The sequence below is a fragment of the Prinia subflava genome, chromosome W, assembly GCF_021018805.1.
Source record: "Prinia subflava isolate CZ2003 ecotype Zambia chromosome W, Cam_Psub_1.2, whole genome shotgun sequence".
Lineage (NCBI taxonomy): Eukaryota > Metazoa > Chordata > Aves > Passeriformes > Cisticolidae > Prinia > Prinia subflava.
The window spans coordinates 8712688-8734578 of record NC_086282.1 but is presented as its reverse complement, the minus strand read 5'-3'; the positions used below and the strand labels follow the sequence as shown (position 1 = coordinate 8734578).

The following is a 21891-nucleotide window of genomic DNA, read 5'->3' as shown; positions in this document are numbered from 1 at the left end:
GGGGAACGCGTATCATGGCGGAGGGGGAAGGGGGGGGGGAACGGGGCGGGGGGGGGGAGGAGGGAACAAGCCTCCTTTTGCTCGCGCTGTGCCGCGGCACTGCCCCGTCTCCTCCTCCCTGCTGGGGGGGCAGCAGCCTCTGCCACCGGGCGCACAACGAGTGCAGCGGGGTCCGCAAAAGTTCACGTGGCGCGACCCAATCCCGGCTTTCCCGTCCCGCGATGCACGGCGGCACCGCCCGCCGCCGCTTTCGCTCCAGCTCTGAGATGTGCGAGCACGCACGGCCACTAAACCTGCTCTGTATTCTTGGTGCAAACGGCATTTCATAAAAATCACTCAGAAACAATTCATTCTCCTCACTTTCTTGCTCTGACCGATTCAAAAGTGACTGTGAAAGCTTGCCTTCTCCTTAATGTATTTCTTCACCCTGTTTCCAAACTCTCTTCCCGGCTGTTTCCTTCCCAGTGCAGGGCGTCTGCGGGCCGCCCTCCCCCGCACGGTGTGTCCTCCCCCCGCCTTGGCGGCACGGCTGGTGCTCCGTCTGCCCTTTCCCCTCTTTCCCTTGCTGTTTTGCAGTGGGGGATGGGGGGAGCTGCGCCGCACGGCCGCGGGCCGCCCACTTCAGTGTTCTTTTCGGGGTGCGGGGTAAGGTGCGGAGTGGGGGATGTCCGAGGGACTGTTAGAGACTGCTTTTGAGCATCCCCTCCCTTTTTTGGGGTTGCGGTCAACATGTGGGCTCGCTTCTCAGAGGGCTGGGAATCTAATTCCTCTTTGCCTCTCTGCTGTCGTGGGAGTTTTAATTCTTCCCTGGAATTCTGTAATGTTATTTGCAGCAGTACACTTGCCAATGCCATTAATTTGAGAGCTTTTTTATCTCTCCTTATTGCATTTTGATATAGTGTTTTTTTGTTTACCTCTTTCCAAAATTCTATCTGGAACTTTAGTTCCGATTTGTGTTGTAGGATTGCGAGGCAAACCCATTATTAGAGAGCTGCTGGCTCTTTCAATTGAAGCCGCAAATTATGCAGCAGTAATGCTTTGCCAAGTTAATAAGATACGTAGCTATTTCTGGAATGCATTCCCCCCGTGTTCTGGGTTTTTGACCGGTCTCACCTAGGTGCAGTCTTTCCTGGCTGTGGAACTGGAACCGGTGTTGTCCCTGCTGTCCAGCAGCTGTGGGATGACGCAGCCCTGGGCCCTGGGTCCACGTCGGTTCGGCTGAAGTTCCAAGGTCGGCGACTTGCTGAATCTGTTCTTATCTTCTAATGATGGAGTTTTTATCTTCTTCTGAGGGTCCGTGGCTGTTCGGATAAGTTCGGGTGCCATATCTCAGGGTTGTAGTTTTCCTGAGATTCTCCTTGGGGTTGGTGTTCCCCAAGGTAATAAGGGTCTCCCAAGGTTGCTGTTCCCTAGGAGTTTCCCCTGGGTTGCTGTTCCCAGAGGTAATAAGGTTTTCGGTCTTCTCTTTGCCCTAAGTGTTACACACCAGAGGTGGAGACGACAAACTGAGTCCGCCGGTGCACATTTCCAAGGTTGTTTATTCTTCATTATCTCAGTCCTTTTTCAACTCTGCCAGGCCTTCCTGGCAGGGTACCTTATCTTAGTTCTTTCTCAGCTCTGCAAGGTGTCTCCGCAGAGCAGGACACGCGGCGGACTGGGCGGATCAGAGAGCCCCACACCTTATGGACAGTCCCCTTGACCCAACCACTGTCCGAGACGTATTTTTTATTTACAAAATTTTACCAATACCTATTACCTATACTAACATGTCAGTTCTACTCTAAACCAATCTCTAAAACCCAACTCAGCACAAGATGGGGGACGAGAACAAGAACAAGGAAGACAGGGGCCACTCCCCAATTCCTCCATCTTGTCTCTTCAGCCCCATATGCTAAGAATCCTAATTTCTATATTTATATTCTACAACAAACCATCCACTACTTATTTCAAATTCTTAGGATTTGTGATTCTTCCTGCATGTGAGTGTTCACTCCCATGGACAGGAATCAGAGTCAGTGTCCTCCTGGGACCTGTGTGGGTCTAACTGACCCCCCTGTACAGATCCCAGACCCCCCTGTCCGGTCTCCAAACCCTCCAGGGTGGCCAGAGGGATGTTCTAGACTCCGACACTTATGGTAAATTGGAAAATTATAAAAGCTGTATAAATTTATATCAGGTAAAAGTCTATGTTTTAAGAGATTTTGCAGCAGATGGTGAAACTGACCACCCTGAAACAGCAGGTGCCTCCATTCAGAAGGGAACAAAAGACTTTTCCGGGAAAGCATGCAGCCTTCTCAAGTACTGGGAGGGGACCTCGGGAGATAAGCTGGCACCAGCAACTCACACCTCGGGTGCCACCTTCACAGACCATCAAGCAACATCATCGATATCTGGATCATTCATCAACTATAAGGACCTATAGAAATTGGACATTAACATTTGAACTAAGAAAAGAACTCTATTCTGCTTGGCCGGGGAAACTCCTGAATTTGTATAGCTGGTCGGGAAACAATGGGAAATACGGGGAAATATTGCCAAGGGCAGAATAAAGTGTATAAAAACCAAGCCCGGAACTGGGCAAATTTGTGAACCGTTGGGGGAGATAGCAGGCTGCCAGACCCTGTATCTCACGGTTCACCCTTGGCATTTCCCGGGAAAACTCTGTCAAGTTTCTCCACTGTTGGTGGGTTATTGAAATTCTGTGATTTGATCTTTATTAATAAACCAAATTATTATTTTAATTGGAATATCGTATTGGCATTTATAACAGTAAGATGCCAACTGTTGATTTACATAATTGTAAAAGCAGCAAAAAAAGACTTGGTCTCACAGAGAACACAGGAAAGGTTAAGTAGATTCCCTTGTGCTGCCCTTTTTCTATTTTACACAAGAATAAATCTGCCTGTCCTCTCATGTAACTATGCCAGTTTCAGTTGCTAATACAGTTGTGATTGTACAATAGTAGCACTCCATGAAGGCATTTAAATAACTTAGTGAGACTTTTTAAAACAATGGGTAAAGAAAGATATAATTCGGAAGGAAAAGATCAGGAATCTCGTACAGCAGAAGAATGACATTTGAGAGCTGCACCAATCAAGTACTCCTTATAAGCAGTAATTTGCTGCTCCCAAGCCACTGCTCAGGGGATTAGCAACACACTGAAATTAAGTTACTTTACCTATACAGCTGGTCACAAAGATTATAATGTCATCAGTAAAAGAGAAGGAGGGACTCATAAAAAGCCAACTTCATGGCCTGGAAGCCACTCTGTTTCTGCCACAGTAGGGATCAACAGGAGACAAAACTTAAATCTCTGTCTTCACAAATAAGTTGGCCTTGTTAAGATCAAATGTACAAGAAACCTTATACCATTGATACCAGAAAACTGCAAACTTCCTGGCTGGATGGGGGACCATGCACAACTATTCCCATGCAGACTGTCCACTGGGCCACAAACTGGATGTCTGTGGAACCTGATGAGCACAATGCCAAAATAATGCCCACTAAGCCTGTAGGCTCTGTCCTGCAGGTGTCTGTCCAGCCCAGGGCTATGTGAGGATGACACCCTGCCTAGAACAGACTCCTCAGCAGCTGCAGAAGGAAGGATCAGTGAGGTGGATTAGAGGGTGCATGTGTGGTTTGGAGACCAAGAAGTTCTGGTGACCTGACATCAAAATAGCATATTAGGGGCATCATTTACCACAGACATAGAAAGATGTACTTTGAAGAAAAAAAAAAAGAAAAAAAGAAAAGAAAAAAAGAAAAAAAGAAGCTGCAGTACATACCAGTCTGTCATGAATGCCTTCATAATACAGCAAAGCTTTTTGAAGAGCCACTTTTTCAGCCGCTATCTGATCTCGTGTCATGTCCTATGAAAAGTGGCACAGAGAGAGGGAAAGGGAGGAAGAAAACAAGTCAGATTCCTGGACTCAAAAAATACAAATCTGTGCCATAACCAAAGTCATGTCATACCATCATTACGTTTTAAAGATTAATCTCTATCTTCCAGTTGTCTTTTCCCATCTATATTGCCAAAGAGACTGTTAATGTGAGTAGAACCCTATGCTCAATGCAGGCAGATTAAACACACAAACTTTACCTATGAAGGTATATTATGTACCTAAAGCAGATTTACAGATTGTGTGCTTTGAAAAAAACAACACTATGCAACTTTTAATGATGGTGGCTCTTTTTCAGTTAAAATCTGAAATATAAATTCTACAACAGAACACATCCTTTCTTTTTCTCCAAATCTGAGACAAACTCCAGTACCTCTTGTAAAGCTTGACACCTCTGCTTTGACTGTCACAAACACGCTTTACCATGAACTGAAGTGCAGATTGTCTCTTTCTGCCAATTCCGCTATGGAATGAAAAGCTATAGCAGACAAGAGGGGACAAAGCCAAAAAAAAAAAAATAGGGAAGACAGAGAAGACTTCTCTAACTAAGTTGGCCAAAATTCTCCCCCTGAATTTGCCTGACACCAAGCCTTTTCTCCCTATTACAGCATCAAATACTATCACAGTCCCTCTGTAACTGGCCAGGCTGCAGATTTTTGCTAGTCAGAAAATAGTCAAAACACACGCTGTATGTTTTTCTTCTGCAGATCTAGCAAACAAAGATAATGCTGTCTGCCTGACCCTTATACAGCACTGCATAATTTACATGTCAGCAGACTCAAGGACTTCATTTACAAGGCTGCCCAAATCTCAGGGGCTCACAACATCAGACACGAAGACCTCCCTGCTGATAACTCTCAGAGATTACAGGAGCTAACAGAGCTAAACGAGAAACTCCAAAGGTTAGCAGTAACACACCCTGAGAGAACAACATTGAGTTTTGGAGTGAACAAGAAGCAAACGGATGACACAATCTCCAGAAGCACTGGAAGACTCAGAATTTGCCAAAAACCTTTAAATGTAATAACAAAAATAGCCAAACACAGGGCAGGAAAAAATTGCAATAATTCAGAAACATTACTAGGAATAAACAAGGGTCAGACAAAGAATACAAGATGACATACAATAGAAACTGAGCTCTGGGAAAAAAATCAAGATACTAAAGGCAGAGGAAAAGGAACTAAAGCAAGTGAGCCCAGACTAAAGGCTGGAGACTTTTTAACAAAATGTAGAAGACCACAATGTTTTCACAAGTGACTGTGCAGCCACAAGTAACCTACTTGCACTTAAAGGCCTAAATCTGACCTGCCTACATTGTACCTTAATGTCTTCAGGTCGATTTGTCTCTGCTCGTTTCTCTTGAAGCTTCTTCTGGATGGAGTCAAGGGTCACTTCCACGGCAGGCTTGGCAGATTTATCTGACAGGTCTTGCTTCTTGTCATCCTCCTTCTCCAGCTGAGAGCCAAAGCTCTTAGGGAGTGTGTTGCTGCGCTGACGCACAACAGGGCCAAGGTCTTCCTCCGATATCTTCAGTTTTGACTCTGAACAGGGAAAGATGAGTAATTTTTCATTTTTAAAATGTGACAGTGTCAGGATAACTGCCTCACATCAAGTCTAAATGAGGCAGAGTTGAGATACACCCCAAAGGTGCACCACTGGTGGCTGCTCACCTTTAAGCTGCTTTCTGAATTTGGCCAAATCATTTGTCCATTTGAGCACTTCAGGGTTGGCTGCTTTGTCACTGTGGGAAGGCTGGGAGGAAAGAAAAGCCATGCTGAATCGGTGTTAAACTACCAGGAGAGATTCACTGAAACAAGTGTGTGGCACAAAGGGGTACAATGGAATTTGTGCCCAGCACAGAGCACAGGCACTGGCTTCTGACTGGCAGATGCACACATCTGACCAGCCCATTTCAGACCTTGCTTTAATTGCTCCTGCCTGTCACAACACTCTTAGGGGCATCATGAAATGGTTTTTCTTTTTAGAAAACACAAAACATTTGATGCCATTGATTAAGTTGTAGGAGTGACTCAGAGGGCCAGATGCAGATTGGAATCCTTGTGTCTATTATTTCCTAACAAGAAGATACCTCTAAAATAGAGGGAACCTAGCATGAACAGTTAGAAAAGTGTTGACACATGTATCCATACCCAAGGCTGCCTTACATCCAAAAACATCAAATAACCCAAATTCTAGACTACAGCAAGCTCTGAGCATTTCTTTCAGACTTTCCTACTGCAGGCAAGATCTTTCCAGTATAATTCTTTGCCATTTAGATAGCAAAAGATGCACACATGCAAAGCTTTACAGTTCCTTACATAGCTTTCTGTGCATCAGAAGGGCATGTCAGAACAATTAAGAGTCCAGTATGCTGCTGCTGCTCAGCAGCACTTGACTGTGGTTCCTTGCTCAGGAGTGAAGGCAGCTGCTCTCTCTCCTCTGCAATGCACAGGTGGCCTGGGATTACCATCATGCAAATGTGATCAGCAACGGTGCTTCTCATATGTCGATGTTAAATAAATAAACAAACAGAAGTTAAACACAGCTATTCCTATACACTGTCTTAAGCAGTGGTCGAAATCCTGTCAGTTCATTAGCTTTCCTCTCTTGTGCTGCATGGATATTGCATAACACCTGGAAAGGTAATCTGCTTGGTGTGCATACATATTTAAGGGGGGGCAGCAGGTCTTCTGCCATTCTTTTTTCCTTTCCTCATTATAAAAGCTTTCAAGCCCTCTGTATGTTTGGCATATTTCCCTGGTGTCCCTCTGCATGCTTGACCCACTTCCCTGGTGTCCCTTCTCTTTGCTGCTAATGCATACATCTCCACATAAATGCTTAACTCCTAGAGACTCACTCTGTATTTCCTCTCCTCTTCAAATTTGTCCTCAAATCTCCTGATCTTTTTCTTTAGCCCCTGAATCCTCCGGGTGAGTTGTGCAGGGGTAAGGTCTTCTCTGTCATCTTCATAAGATCCTAAAGACGAACTCCGTCTCCTGCCAAGAGCAGAGATTGCAGGAAAAGCTCATCCAAACAGTCACAGTACATCTTGATGCAAAGAAGGCCACTTCAACATTGTGTACATAAAGACAAGGCCCACAAAAGTGAGAATGCTATATTACTACTCTGCAATGACAGATAGCAAAAGATGCTCTAACAGCCTCTTTCAGCAACAGCAAGTCCCTAGATATTAATGCACAAACCCAGAAATTATTAACTAGAAAGAATTTTTTAAAAAAATATCAGTTCCCTGTGAGCAGGGACAGAAAATCAACGCAGCACAGCTGATCCAAAGAGATGATGCTTGATGCAACTGTGCAAACCCTCTGCAGCTGCATGTGTGTCTTGGTTTAGGGCAAATTTGGGAGGAAACTTTTGAATAGGGTCTCTCTGGAAAGCAAACTCAAAAGGCTTTCTTCTTTAGCCGGTCTGGGAAAAGAACTCCTTTGGAGAAAAGTGGAAAAAACTTATTTATTTAACAACAAAATGCCCACAAGCATAAAGAATGAATAATATGAAACAATAAAACTCTTCTCTGCTCTAAACAGAGATGGTAAACTTGAGAAAATCTTTGCCATGGGTGGCTCAGCTCACTCAGTTCTTTATCAGTCCCAGTCCCTCCAGAGGTCCGGGCCTGGTGAGCCGCAGGTGCGAGCTTTTGGTGCTTCTCTGGGGTTTTCAGTCTGGAGCAGCTTCAAAGAGTCAAGAAAAAGGAAAAAAAAAAAACCAGTCTAGGGAACTTCTCTGCTTCAGCTAGCTAAAACTAACTAAAAAGTAAAAAAAGATCTCTGTTACAGGTGCTGGTTTGTGCTTCAGAGGAACACAGTCTGGAGAGAGGAATGTGTAGGAGGAGAGCTGTTTTTAAAACAAACTTGGAGCTTCTTCGTTCTTTGCTTTGCTCTCAGAGCCAGTCTTAAAGGCACAGAACTCAATATACAGCACAAAGAGAACAGACAATTAGAAATACAAGCATCATAAAGTCATTCTAAGACAATGTGAAAGTCAGCACTGGCAAATCACAACCTACCTCATGAAGGAATGAGAACTGGGAGGAGAAGGAGGCACTTCTGTATCATCCAGGTACTGTTTGCTCTGTCCATAGGCATAGAAGCGAGGGGACAGCATGGGATCGCTGTCCTCATCCAGAAGCTGGCAAATCAATTGCCCGGCCTGTGGGGAAAGGTGAGCCTCATCTGAGCCTAAGCCGTCTCGCTGCCATGAGGAGAGAGCAGGGATGGGCTCTGGGAACAGTAAGACAAAGGCTGGTTTTATCAGGTTTGTTTTATATGTAAAACAGACTTCAGGTAACTTTCTAATGAACCTTGAGCTACTTGTCCTGCACTGTGACTCGTCACCAGGCTTTCTCTCTGTCTTGGTTTGAAAGACAGATATCTGCTAGGAAGGGGCAGGATCTCCCTAGAGATGGAGAATTCAAATCCCCTCCCTCCAAATTATTCCGATTAAAAAAAATTTAAAGGAGCTTTCAGGCAGAGGTATGGGGGTAGGAATAACAGTTCTTTACTAGTATATATGACAAAACGACAAACAAACAACAACTACAGCATCAATAATAAACAGAACCAAGAACCTTGAGGGCTTTCTTTTACAAAAGCCCAGAGCAGTTTGATCTCGGCGCCCCTGCAGGGCTCCGAGAGGCCGAACTGGAAGGAAGTAAAGTCCTGGGCTGGTGGATGAGATGAGGAGCTCTGCGCTGGCAGCTGGAGCAGCAGGGGTGTCCCGGCAGGGCTGGGCAGTGCAGGGCTACAGAGTAGCAGTGGAACCTCCAAGCTCCGAAGAAGCAGCGGCGGTGGGGGGAGAGGCTGGAGAAAAGCGAGTTCAGGATTCCCGGGTACACAGCAGATGACGATAGATTTCCCAGGACGAGGCAGAGGCAGAGGGCAGCCTGACCGTCCTCCTCGGCGCTGAGAGCAAGAGTGCCTCCCCCTCCCCCAGATCTGTCTTTTTGCCTTTCCCAAAGCTCATCATCTCTCCCCTCTGAGGGACACTCCCAGGGACTCATAAACAATAGGTGTAGCCTCGTGCTGCTATATCTCTCAAGTACCCCTTTTTGTTCTGACTAAGTAGTCATTAAGGCTTCTTGGAAACTTATGGGAAAAAATTCTGTGAGAAGAAAAAAAACCAAATCTAACCCCCAACATCATCCACCCCGAATTTTTTCCCATACCAACCTATTACATTGAATTTAAACCTTTAAAAACAAAATATATATATATATATATATACACATACACACACATGCATGACCTAAATTATATACATCTATACATACAGCTATGGGTACAGACACATGATGTGGGTAGTTCATCCTAAAACAAGGTCTCCTTGAGGTATGCATCAGGTCTCTCCATCCCTTTGCATCACCCACCAGGTGCATCCTGGTCCCTGAGCGAAGACAACCCCACGGATGGGATTGTCTTTGCTGGAGGCAGAATTAATCCAAACAGTTTTTCCCAGCATACCTCTCATGTGTACTACTGGAACTTTATCTCCATCTGTTGTTCTCAGGGGCTCAGATTGGGCAGGGCCTGCTCGGTTGGTGGAACCTCGAGTGTTCACTAACCATGTAGCCTTTGCTAAATTAATCTCCCAGTTCTTGAAAGTCCCCCCACCCAATGCCTTCAAGGTGGTTTTAAGCAGGCCATTGCACCGTTCAACTTTCCCGGCTGCTGGTGCGTGATAAGGAATATGGTACACCCACTCAACGCCATGTTCCCTAGCCCAGGCTGCTATAAGGCTGTTCTTGAAATGGGTCCCATTGTCTGACTCGATTCTCTCAGGGGTGCCATGTCTCCACAGGACTTGCTTTTCCAGGCCCAGGATGGTGTTCCGGGCAGTAGCATGAAGCACAGGGTAGGTTTCCAGCCATCCAGTGGTGGCTTCCACCATGGTCAGCCCGTAGCGCTTGCCTTGGCAGGTTTGGGGAAGGGTGATGTAGTCAATCTGCCAGGCTTCCCCATACCTGTATTTGGACCACCGCCCGCCATACCATAGGGGCTTCACTCGCTTAGCCTGCTTGATTGCAGCACATGTCTCACAGTCATGGATAACCTGAGAAATGCTGTCCATGGTTAGATCCACCCCTCGGTCTCGTGCCCACTTATAGGTGGCATCTCTGCCCTGATGACCTGAGGCATCGTGGGCCCATCGAGCTAGGAACAACTCTCCCTTGTGTTGCCAATCTAGGTCTATCTTTGACACTTCTATCTTGGCGGCTTGATCTACTTGCTCGTTGTTTCGGTGCTCCTCATTAGCCCGACTCTTGGGGACATGGGCATCTACATGGCGGACTTTTACAGGTAGCTTGACTACCCGAGCAGCAATGTCTTTCCACTCATCAGCAGCCCAGATTGGTTTTCCCCCACGCTGCCAGCTGGCCTTTTTCCACCTTTCCAGCCACCCCCACAGAGCATTGGCTACCATCCATGAATCAGTGTAGAGGTAGAGCTTTGGCCACTTCTCTCTTTCAGCAATGTCCAGGGCCAATTGAACAGCCTTGAGTTCTGCAAGTTGACTCGATCCACCTTCTCCTTCAGTGGCTTGTGCAACTTGTCGTGTGGGGCTCCATACAGCTGCTTTCCACTTGCGGTTCATCCCTACGATGCGACAGGAACCGTCAGTGAAAAGAGCGTAGCACGTTTCTTCTGCTGGCAGCTGATTATACGGCGGAGCTTCTTCGGCACGTGTCACTTGCTCTTGTTCCTCTTCATCTGTGAGATCAAAGTTTTCACTTTCTGGACAGTTTGTGATTATCTCCAAAATCCCAGGGCGATTTGGGTTTCCGATACGGGCACGCTGAGTGATGAGGGCAGTCCATTTGCTCCATGTGGCATCGGTGGCATGGTGGGTAGAGGGAACCTTTCCTTTGAACATCCACCCCAACACTGGTAGTCGGGGTGCCAGGAGGAGTTGGGCTTCTGTGCCAATCACTTCTGAGGCAGCCTGGACTCCTTCATAGGCAGCCAAGATTTCTCTCTCTGTTGGGGTGTAGTTGGCTTCAGACCCTCTGTAGCTCTGACTCCAGAATCCCAGTGGTCGACCCCGAGTCTCATCAGGCACCTTCTGCCAAAGGCTCCAGGACAGGCCATGGTTCCCGGCTGCAGAGTAGAGCACGTTCTTCACTTCTGGCCCTGTCCTGACTGGGCCAAGGGCCACTGCATGAGCGATCTCCTGCTTGATCTGGGCAAAGGCTTGTTGCTGTTCAGGGCCCCAGTGGAAATCGTTCTTCTTGCGGGTAACCCGGTAGAGAGGGCTCACAATCTGGCTGTACTCAGGAATGTGCATTCTCCAAAAGCCTATGGCGCCTAGGAAAGCTTGCGTTTCCTTCTTGCTGGTCGGTGGAGACATCGCAGTGATCTTATTGATGACCTCAATGGGAATCTGATGCCGCCCATCTTCCCACTTTACTCCCAGGAACTGGATCTCCTTGGCAGGTCCCTTGACTTTGCTCTTTTTGATGGCAAAACCAGCTTCCAGGAGAATCTGGATGATCTTCTCTCCTTTCTCGAATACTTCCCTTGCTGTGTTCCCCCACACAATGATGTCATCAACGTACTGTAGGTGTTCTGGAGCTTCACCCTTTTCCAGTGCAGCCTGGATCAGTCCATGGCAGATGGTGGGACTGTGCTTCCACCCCTGGGGCAGTCGGTTCCAGGTGTACTGCACGCCCCTCCAGGTGAAAGCAAACTGAGGCCTGCATTCTGCAGCCAGAGGAATGGAGAAAAACGCATTAGCGATGTCGATTGTGGCGTACCACTTCGCTGCCTTGGACTCCAGCTCGTACTGGAGTTCCAGCATGTCTGGCACAGCAGCACTCAGCGGTGGAGTCAGTTCATTCAAGCCACGATAGTCCACAGTCAGTCTCCATTCTCCGTCAGACTTGCGTACAGGCCAAATGGGGCTGTTGAAGGGTGAGTGGGTTTTGCTGACCACCCCTTGGCTCTCCAGCTCTCGGATCATCTTGTGGATGGGGATCACAGCATCTCGATTCGTTCGATACTGCCGGCGATGCACCGTCGAGGTGGCAACAGGTACTTGTTGCTCTTCTACCTTCAGGAGTCCTACTGCAGATGGGTTCTCTGATAATCCAGGCAAGGTGTTCAATTTCTTAATGCCCTCTGCCTCCACAGCAGCTATTCCAAAAGCCCATCTGAACCCCTTAGGGTCTTTGTAATAGCCATTCCTGAGATAGTCCATGCCCAGAATACATGGAGCCTCTGGGCCAGTCACAACTGGATGTTTCTGCCACTCCTTCCCGGTCAGGCTCACCTTGGCTTCTAACTGAGTCAATTCTTGTGATCCCCCCATCACACCAGCAATGGAAATAGGTTCTGCTCCCTCATGTTCTGACGGCATTAGGGTACACTGAGAACCGGTGTCAACCAAAGCTTTATATTTCTGTGGCTCTGATGTGCCAGGCCATAGAACCCACACAGTCCAAAAGACTCGGTTTTCCCATGCCTCTTCCTGGCTAGAGGCAGGGCCCCTCTAGCACCGGTTACTACTCTCCTCCTGTGCATACATAGTAGAGGTTCCTTCAAGGGGGTCTGACAGAGCATCCTCATTTCTGTAATACCTGACAGCCTGGTCATGGGAGGCTGAGGCTACCTTCATTCTAGTGGAACCCCCTTGGTTAGTGTTTCTCTCTTTGAGCTCACGCACCCGTGCTGCTAGGGCAGAAGTCGGTTTCCCATCCCACCTTCCCATGTCTTCCCCATGGTCACGCAGGAAGGACCACAGGTCAGCTCGTGGGATGTACCCTCTCTCTCTAGCTGAGGGACGTTGCGTTCTGACTCTGGGGCCTGTGACTCGCACCGGTGCCACATGGGAACTGTTCCTCCTCATCTCCTCCCTCACCTCCCTTATCTCCTCTTGGAGTTCTTTAACTACAGCAGAGACCTGAGTCTGTATTGGGCCACTGATCATACTGTCAAAATTTCTAAGCTTGCTGGCTACAGAACCTACAGTCACTCGGCTGGTATCAGCATTAATCATTGACATGAATGTTTTGTATTCAGATGGCCCTTTAGTTGCTAGATTCCACAACATTTGCCCTGTGCACCTGACGTTGTTGGGGTCATTGTTATGCTGTCCATCCCTCCCAAAGACTACCTCCAGTATTGCCACTTCTCTCAGCTGTTGGATCCCTTCCTAAACAGTCTTCCAGCACATGCTAAGGTGGTGCTCCTGCATTCTGTCTCTGTGGACAAACCTCTCCCTTACACTCATTAAAAGCCGGTCCCAAAGGTGAAGGGGTCCTTGCTCCCTTACAAATACCTGATTCACACCTGAGTCTTGGGTCAAGGGTCCTATATTCCTTGCCTCACCACCATCCAGTTGCACACCTCTACCCATAAGGTCCCAGACCCTAAGTAACCAGGCTGTATAAGGCTCACGTCCCCGTCGTGCAACATCTTTTTGCAGAGTACGGAGATTTTCATATGACAGGGACTCGGTGATGATCTCAACTTCTGGCTCCCCTGTGGGTTGTGAGGGCCTTCCTTTTTTATCCTTATCACTTGGGTGCTCTGATTTCACCTTATATTTCTTTCTTTCCACAGGGGCAACTGCTGCTGGCTGTGACTGCCCCTGTGGTTCAGCTGGAACCTGGACAGTTGTAACGTCTGTGGGTTCCACTGCTGCACCTTCAGACTCTCCCTCTTCAGGGCAGGGGGAGGGTTTGCCACCAGCTGGGGAAAGGTGCTCCTTCAGCACCTGGCTTATCTCATTCACTAGAACTCCCACCCAATGTGGGTGGTTCATTCCTGAGGTGGGCTTTATGTCAGGGTCAGGTGGTGGGGCAGCATCCTTAGTCTGTGGGGCAGTGTCAGGCTCCATGGCAGCACCCTCAGTCTCTAGGACAGTATCCTTATTCTCTGGGGTAGGTATCAGGGTGGTTATCCAGGCCAATCTCCCCTTATCTCGGAATATTAAATAGGATAGGCCCGTGAGCAATACTAGCCATTGTATGATATCATTAGCATTCAGGGAAGATTTAAACCCTTCAAAAACTGGTGGAATAGACCCAAACAGCTGAGTAAAGGGTTGGGAAAAAATTTCCCCTGGTGTCATTTCCTCACAATAGGTACCATTGCTAAAGTAACCCCACAAACAAACACTTAGAGTGTGATAGCCATGTATCCATGTGCCTGCCTTCCAGAGGAAGTTAAAAATCCATGAATTCCTCACCTTATTAACCCATAGTGCAAACTGGATAACAGCCACAGTAGCCTTAGTTATAGGGCCCATGTTTAAATAAGGGCCTGCAAATGGGAGAAACACAGCCACAACCACATGCCACCCAAACCAAGGTAAGCTAGACCACATGATGCTATTTAGGGAGGTTTCTATACCCAGTGCACAAGGTCACTTAAGAACTGTTATTCCTTTTCCTCTCAATGCCCTCAAGCCCCACAGTGGGCGCCAATAAATCTGTCTTGGTTTGAAAGACAGATATCTGCTAGGAAGGGGCAGGATCTCCCTAGAGATGGAGAATTCAAATCCCCTCCCTCCAAATTATTCCGATTAAAAAAAATTTAAAGGAGCTTTCAGGCAGAGGTATGGGGGTAGGAATAACAGTTCTTTACTAGTATATATGACAAAACGACAAACAAACAACAACTACAGCATCAATAATAAACAGAACCAAGAACCTTGAGGGCTTTCTTTTACAAAAGCCCAGAGCAGTTTGATCTCGGCGCCCCTGCAGGGCTCCGAGAGGCCGAACTGGAAGGAAGTAAAGTCCTGGGCTGGTGGATGAGATGAGGAGCTCTGCGCTGGCAGCTGGAGCAGCAGGGGTGTCCCGGCAGGGCTGGGCAGTGCAGGGCTACAGAGTAGCAGTGGAACCTCCAAGCTCCGAAGAAGCAGCGGCGGTGGGGGGAGAGGCTGGAGAAAAGCGAGTTCAGGATTCCCGGGTACACAGCAGATGACGATAGATTTCCCAGGACGAGGCAGAGGCAGAGGGCAGCCTGACCGTCCTCCTCGGCGCTGAGAGCAAGAGTGCCTCCCCCTCCCCCAGATCTGTCTTTTTGCCTTTCCCAAAGCTCATCATCTCTCCCCTCTGAGGGACACTCCCAGGGACTCATAAACAATAGGTGTAGCCTCGTGCTGCTATATCTCTCAAGTACCCCTTTTTGTTCTGACTAAGTAGTCATTAAGGCTTCTTGGAAACTTATGGGAAAAAATTCTGTGAGAAGAAAAAAAACCAAATCTAACCCCCAACACTCTCATCACTACTCCCATCTGCCCTGTGCGCAAAGCATTACAAAGCCTGGCCACAGCAGGTAACCTACACAAATATATGTCATCTCTTAGGTACAACAGAAAACTACCCAAAAGCTGACCAGGAATTACCATGGACTGACACCAAACGAGGCAATCACCAGCTAGCAGCTTTGAGGAAAAAGTTATGCTGGACAGAGAGCTTTACTGGCACATGGTATAATAGAAGAGGCAATTGGATTCCAGAAGGAATTTTTTTCAGTTTCAGGATGTACAAATGCTGTAAATGAATAGTGTATTAATGGTTCTCCTATAGGCCCCAGCACTCTAATGAGACCCTGTTGTCTACTACTAGAAATTCAAAGCCTGGGAGTAAGCATAGGTTCTTCTAATCTGCAAGCAAAAAGTGCCTCACATTACCACCTGTTCCGCAGGGTGCTTAGCCCACATATTAACAATTATAGTAATATGGTCTGAGTTTCCCCTTTTCCCTTTCACGTGCTGCTTACAGCACGGTAGGAATGTGAGGAAATCTTCAGCCCCCTGGACAACCTAACCAGCCAAAAGTAAAAGCAATGTTGTACAGGGAGGTGGTAGAGTGGGAGAGAAAGGGAAACCAAATTTAGAACTGCTGATTAGCATAATAGAGCCCACGGAAAGCAATTGCCTCAATCTTGTGATCACTCCCTCTAGATGCCATAAGGAGTCTAACATTTTATGTTCAGATAGTTTACTAAGCTGATTTGCATGCTCCTACTTAACTGTCTAAACCTGTGGTGCCAAGAGCCAGGCTTTGAACTTATAAATCTAACAAATAGCTCTAGAGTCAAGTAACAAAACAAAGCTTATACAAAGCTCCCAGACCAGTCGCAGTGCTACAAACTGTTTCCTGTGCCTAGTGTGTCTATTCTTCAGTCACAAAGAGAGGGGGCTTTTGAAGTGATCAGTTTATGAATAAAAAGCGTTTCCTTTTGCTGAACAAGGTTAACGTTTTCACAGCTCAGAGTGGATTGCAGGAGGATTCTCCTGCAGAACCTGTGTGCTGTTTAACATTCCCCCTCTGTACCACTCAGGCAGTGCAAGATCATCGCCGATGCAGCAGGGATGGGCTCAGTGCCGTTTTGCTTGTGCACATCTTCAAGTGATGCTCTCTACCTTTTGCCTTCTTAGCACATGGAGACAAATGGCACACCTCTGCTTAGGGGCTGGTGCTGCATGCACACTGATGTGCTACCCTGAAAGGGGTGACAGGAGGTTTTTGCACAAGTGTTTTGTATAAGAGCCCCTCAAAGGTGTTGGGGTAAGAGAAGCACATATAAGCCTGGTTCACAGGGGCAACTTCCATGGGGTGTGCAGTCCCCAAGTTTATGAAGGCTGTTTTGCCATAGTTTGGAAAGCTTATGCAGCCTGAATTTCCTTCAGGTCATTTCTGAAAAAAGAGTTTTTCTAAGCTCTGTTCAGCCTTGACAGTTTCTAATACCTGAAATATTTTGCATCCATGTCCCTGAATCTCTCATGATTTTGGGAAGGGTCTCACAAGATCTTTTGTGCAAAATACAGGGTAATACAAAAGGAAAAAAAAATATTTGACCAGCAGGAACAAGACTTAAATGATGCATGAAATTCTTCTAGACATCTCTCACTTCTAATTGTTTGAATTCCTCTCACTTGCAAACCAAATTTCCTCTTGGAAACTCTTAAATAACACCTCCGTGGGATTTACACAGATGGAATAAACTTAGAAAAAATCAGACATATTTAGCAGTAACTAAATTAGGCTCCTACCACACCAGCTAACAAAGCCATTATTAATCATGCATGACGTACGTGACTTTGTCCAAGGTGGATTTAAAACCAGATAGCATGTGACATTCAGGGAATTGCAATGGCTCAAAGAGCCTCTGATCAAACCCCAAAAGACAGCAAAGCACTTTATGTAACCTAATTGAGACCGAGATATGTCTACTTTCTATTTTGTTGATTTCATAATACTCCCCCGAAACAGAAACTCCCATTCCAAAGAAGAAAGTGTTAAAAAGGAGAAGGAAAAAAAAGGTCCTAAAAGGAAAAATCAAATTTGAGACTTGACAGAAGAAATGGCTGCTATAAAAAATCAGCTTTCTTTAACCCTTGCTCCTGGAAGGCCTGACTCTATGTGTAATTTTGTTTCCGTTGGTGACCATATACATTTAGAAGATAAAACCTCAACTAGATGCAAAATGGTTAGACCCCTGAGAGCAACACAACAATTCATCAAGGAACATATTTAGATATGTACAATTACAGATATTATCTACATCAGATCACTAAATGGATCAGAGCTGCAGTCCAACTGCCTTCTCTCTCCTGCTGGCCAGGTGCCAGGCCCTTCAGCTGGAACCACTGGAATTGCTGGATCACACAAACACACAGGAACCCACTAAGGGTAAGCTGCTGCTTCTGACAGTGCACAATTAATTCCTCTTTAACAGGATGCATAATATCTTTTGTTATTCATTTGGCCAAGATAGCTATCAAAGCATTAAGCTTTTTCTGAAGGCTGCAGAACTCCTGGATTGAATGGTTTTTTGAAGTATCTGCTATGAAGTCCAGTTTTAAAGCATCCACTTTCATGATTTATGCTGTCAGCCTTTCCCCTTTCTGCTAATTGAAGAACAAAATCTCAATAGAGATTGTAAACATTTCACCTTTTCTTTGCCACTGACTCAACAGCGCAGTTACGCTTACTCCTCTTCTGGCCTGAACAGATCTCTTCTGCTCAGGGAAAATTCTCAGTTTTCTACTCATCTCCACATTCTTTTCATGTACTATTTCCCCCCCGATTTTCCAGAATGACAACTTTTCATGGAAAACAAAACAAAACAACAACAAAAAAGAGGGGAGTATTTATCCACCATGGCTGTACCAGTGCAGAGAAAGCATGAAAAAAATTTTAATGCCTTGGTCAGACTCTCTAGGCATTTCTTTCAGGCATGCCTTTTCTAAGCTGGCAAAGAAGCAGTGAACTTGGTGCTGGTAGTGAGCCTGCAGTCCTTCAGAAGTGCTGCTCTCCCTCTCAAATTCCCACAACCAGCTCATCTTTCAATAAAGCTGTCAGCCATCTGCCAGGTGTGGCTCTGCAGAGCTCCGTAGGCAGACAGAGCATCGCCTATGGCAATACAACCTCTCTGCCAACCTGCTGCATAGAGGGCTGAAGACTTTATTGAACCTGAACCATTAAGTGCTTCACAGGAGAAGAAAGATTTATTGTATCAAACTGGTGTATTATTGGTGAGCTCCAAGCCATCTTGCTGACAAAATCTGAGGTTTTTTTGTCACTACATTGTATATTTGCCACAGGGTTACTGGGGGCTGCAGGGCCAACAGAAGGGTGTCTACACACAAATACCACTTGAGGTGCAGCCAGCAAAACACCACAGGCATCTCCTGTTTCCCTCTCTGCAGCCACAAGCTCATACATGCTCCTAACACTGCTTTTGATACATCCATCTATCAAAAAAACAAGGCCAAATCTTAGCTACTGTAAATTGAAGTAGGTCCAGAGGGATTAAAAAGTCTAAACTCATTACAACACCTGAGGTGCTAGTATCAAATACTACTTGAAAGACTCCAGAAAGACCTCTCATAATAAAATGAATAAAGTAATTTAAAACCCCATCCAAAGCATTCACTAGCTCAGTAACAATCTATTTTCTTCATTTTATAAATATCTATGAAAATATCCTTATTTGAATACATCAGCAGGCATTCTTCCTACATAGATCAAAAGAATAGCCCACATACAGCACTACCACATCTTTTCACTTAGTGAGGTGACACATCTCTCAGCTAGCAAGCAAACTTTGTATTTCATTTATAGCAGAACAATCAAAAATACAATTTTAATATTTTGATGCTATTCAGTAAACAATGAAATTTTTCTCGATACTTAGTAATAAAAATAGAATGTGCCTCATCACATTTTGATTTCTTATGCTAAAGAGTGTTACACACAAATATACTGATCAATCTAAGTCCACAGTGTTGAAAAAACTAAATTCAGCTTCCCTTCTGCTATACTATATGGATTTTTCTGCATTAATTTGGGTTTCTTCCAAGGGAAAGTATCAATTAAGTCACTGTCAAAACTATTTGTATATCAGCTTCACCCTCGATCTCAAGTGCTGCAATACTTGAACTCAAATTCTGCTTTTTAACCTCAGCTTTTTTTTTTTTTTTTAAGCTTGAAGAAAAATGCCTGCTGATTGTTTCATAAGTGCTTATTACTGTAAACTCTGCTTGAAATCTCAGCTACAGAACTTCTAAAAAGTGTCAGTAATCAGGTGACATCAGCAGCAATCCCACATCATATTGATTTAGGGCCAGCGGCTGCTATGGAGAGCAACATACTTCCAGATTTTCCTTGAGGACAGGATAGCAAGCTCTGGGCTTGAATTACAAATATTTGGTGAGAAATCGGTACAATAGTGCTAGCCTGTGAGAGAACACTTTGTTCTCAGTCACTGCACCCGATTCAAATATAATCCACAACAATTAGAAACCTTAGCTGTGGAAGCAGCTCTGAACATGCCTGCTCCTAAAGCCATCTCAGCTGGCACTCACTGACCAGCTTAGCAGGCAAGCCCAGCAGTCAGACGCGACATCCCAGTTCACAGGGACAGCTCAGTCCACATCCAGGGCAATAAAACTCCCTGATCCACACCTGCCAAATGCACACCAGGAAAATACTCTTGGACCACGGGAAATGCATAGAGGCAAGGAGTTCTGTGGATGCATGGCTGGAAAAGCAGGGACATGTGCACAATCCTGCTTTTAGCCTAAAGGATGAGTAGAAGCTGAAACGTCCTTGAACTGTTCCTTAGATGGGATAAGGAGAAAGTAAAGTTTGGAGCAATAGCTGTAACAGGATGCTAGACAGGATGCGTTGACCATAAGTTAGGGAAGATTTGCAGCATCCAGCCGTGTGGACAGAGCTTCTAAGCCAATTATGTATACTGCAAGGACACGTGAACACTATGGTTTAACCACTGATGTTCAGAGTTAGGTGCATGATATTCTTAGCACAGTTTAAATGTACGTCAAATAGCTGAATAAACGAGCAAGATCTTTAAGTCATACTGAGTGCTGTCTTGACTCTGGCTGATTCCTGGCAACATTCTGGCACCCAAAGACCTTCAGAAGAGGAAATGGGAACTCTCAAATCTGCAGATAATTAAGAGGCAGACTGAGAGTGGGTGTGGAATTGCATTTTATGGAAATGGTATACTCTCGTTCACCCCTGGAAAATGTATGGTTTATCCCAAGTCTGTACCCTCCCTGCAGTATCGTGTATCTGTAACCTCATTGGCTGGAGAATGTTACCGGGCCCACCTTGAACCTCTGTGTTAAGGGTGCAATCGGGGAGGGCTTCTCCTCTTTTGCCCTGGTGGTCTTCGGGGACTGCTCCCTCCCCATCCCTCTCCCCTTCTCCCCCTCCCCCCTTCCCTTCCCCCCCTCCTGCAGGACCATGCTCCCTGCCTGGAGTGAGACTTTGAATAAACCCTCCACTCAGCAGCCGTCTGAAGTCTCTTTGCCTGCCAGCACACGAACACCTCGGACCCTAGGACCCGGGGGTCTCCCGGGTGACCCTCCCCGGGGACACCCCCCAAAATTTAAACTACAACAAATGACGCACCAACGTCGGGCAACAGCACCAACGACCCTGAGACAAGGAGGAACCACGGTAACACCGCATCAGTGCCGTCTCCAGTGGAGAGGCTGTCCCGGGCCATCGTGGGCCAAGGCGGCCCCTCCCCCACCGTGCAGAGACCTCGTGAGCCACCACGCCGCCGTTCCACCACCGCCGACCAGCCCGGCGCGGGCCCGGGTCCCAGCCCCTTGGGGCCCCAGCCCACCTCGGCGCTGCGCAGGCTGCGCAGCCCCGCCGAGCGGCACGGCTCAGCCACGGCAAGGCTCCGGTGTGAGCCCCGGCGCGGTGGGACCGCTGCTGCAGCACGTGCCTGTGGCATGGCCCCGGCCCAGCGCGGCCCTGGCGGCAGAGCGGCCCCGGCCCAGCAGGACCCCGCCGTGGTGTGGGGCAGTCCCGATGCAAGCCGACGCGTGGCCCCGGCCCCGCCGCAGCCTGCACGCGGGCCCCAGCACCTGGAGAAGCCGCACAGAGAACGGCCAGCCCTCCCCCCACCCGGCAGCAGTGGTGAGAAGGACCCCGCACACCGTCGATCGAGCCGGAGCAGCCAACGCCCCAGACAGCAGCGAAAAGAGTCCAAGCCCTGCACCTCCCAAAGCTCGGCTTTGTAAATTCTGTAGCCTCCTTCCTCACCCTTACTCCCTCCTCCCCTCGCTGCTCCTTCTCCCTAACCCCCTTTCCCTTAACAAACCCCCAAGAGTTAACCCCTTCCTGCTAAACCCAGCACAGCATGGCTAGTGCCATGTGCGCTGTGACCGCATGGCCACCCATGGCCACGTGCTCTCAGTCCCACCTTCTGCTTTCCAAGTCCCACAAGGTAAAAGCTAAGAAACCAAACCCCAAAGCTAAAGTGAATTTGTAATACCAGTTTTACAGCCTTGTATAATTGTTAATTCTACTTTATGGTTCGCTTTCCCTGTTATTCTGCCCCCATCCCTTGCTGTTCTGGCCAAACAGAAAGGTGATCCAACCCCCTATTTCTCCAATCCATTTCCTTCCCATCCCCATGAAGTAGTTTTTACAATTATGCCTTTCTAGTTTTTGTGTGTGTTCATATTGCAGATTCCC

General features: G+C 46.9%; 1 protein-coding gene across 7 annotated transcripts in view; it reads right to left on the bottom strand.

Annotated features, from left to right (window-relative positions):
- The window catches only part of LOC134563408 (protein FAM13A-like), a 116011-nt gene that overhangs the window by 34174 nt on the left and 59946 nt on the right, over positions 1-21891 (bottom strand). For 6 of the 7 annotated variants that reach the window (XR_010083363.1, XM_063421317.1, XM_063421316.1 and 3 more), the window contains 5 exons: positions 7927-8140; positions 6757-6895; positions 5570-5651; positions 5220-5440; positions 3786-3869 (listed from right to left, as the gene is read on the bottom strand). Coding sequence is in view for 6 of the 7 variants with exons in the window: in XM_063421317.1 (XP_063277387.1) it covers positions 3786-3869; positions 5220-5440; positions 5570-5651; positions 6757-6895; positions 7927-8140 (740 nt within the window). In the remaining variant the exon portion in view is untranslated. The remainder of the gene's footprint in view (positions 1-3785; positions 3870-5219; positions 5441-5569; positions 5652-6756; positions 6896-7926; positions 8141-21891) is intronic. The other variant, XM_063421319.1, reaches the window with a different exon arrangement.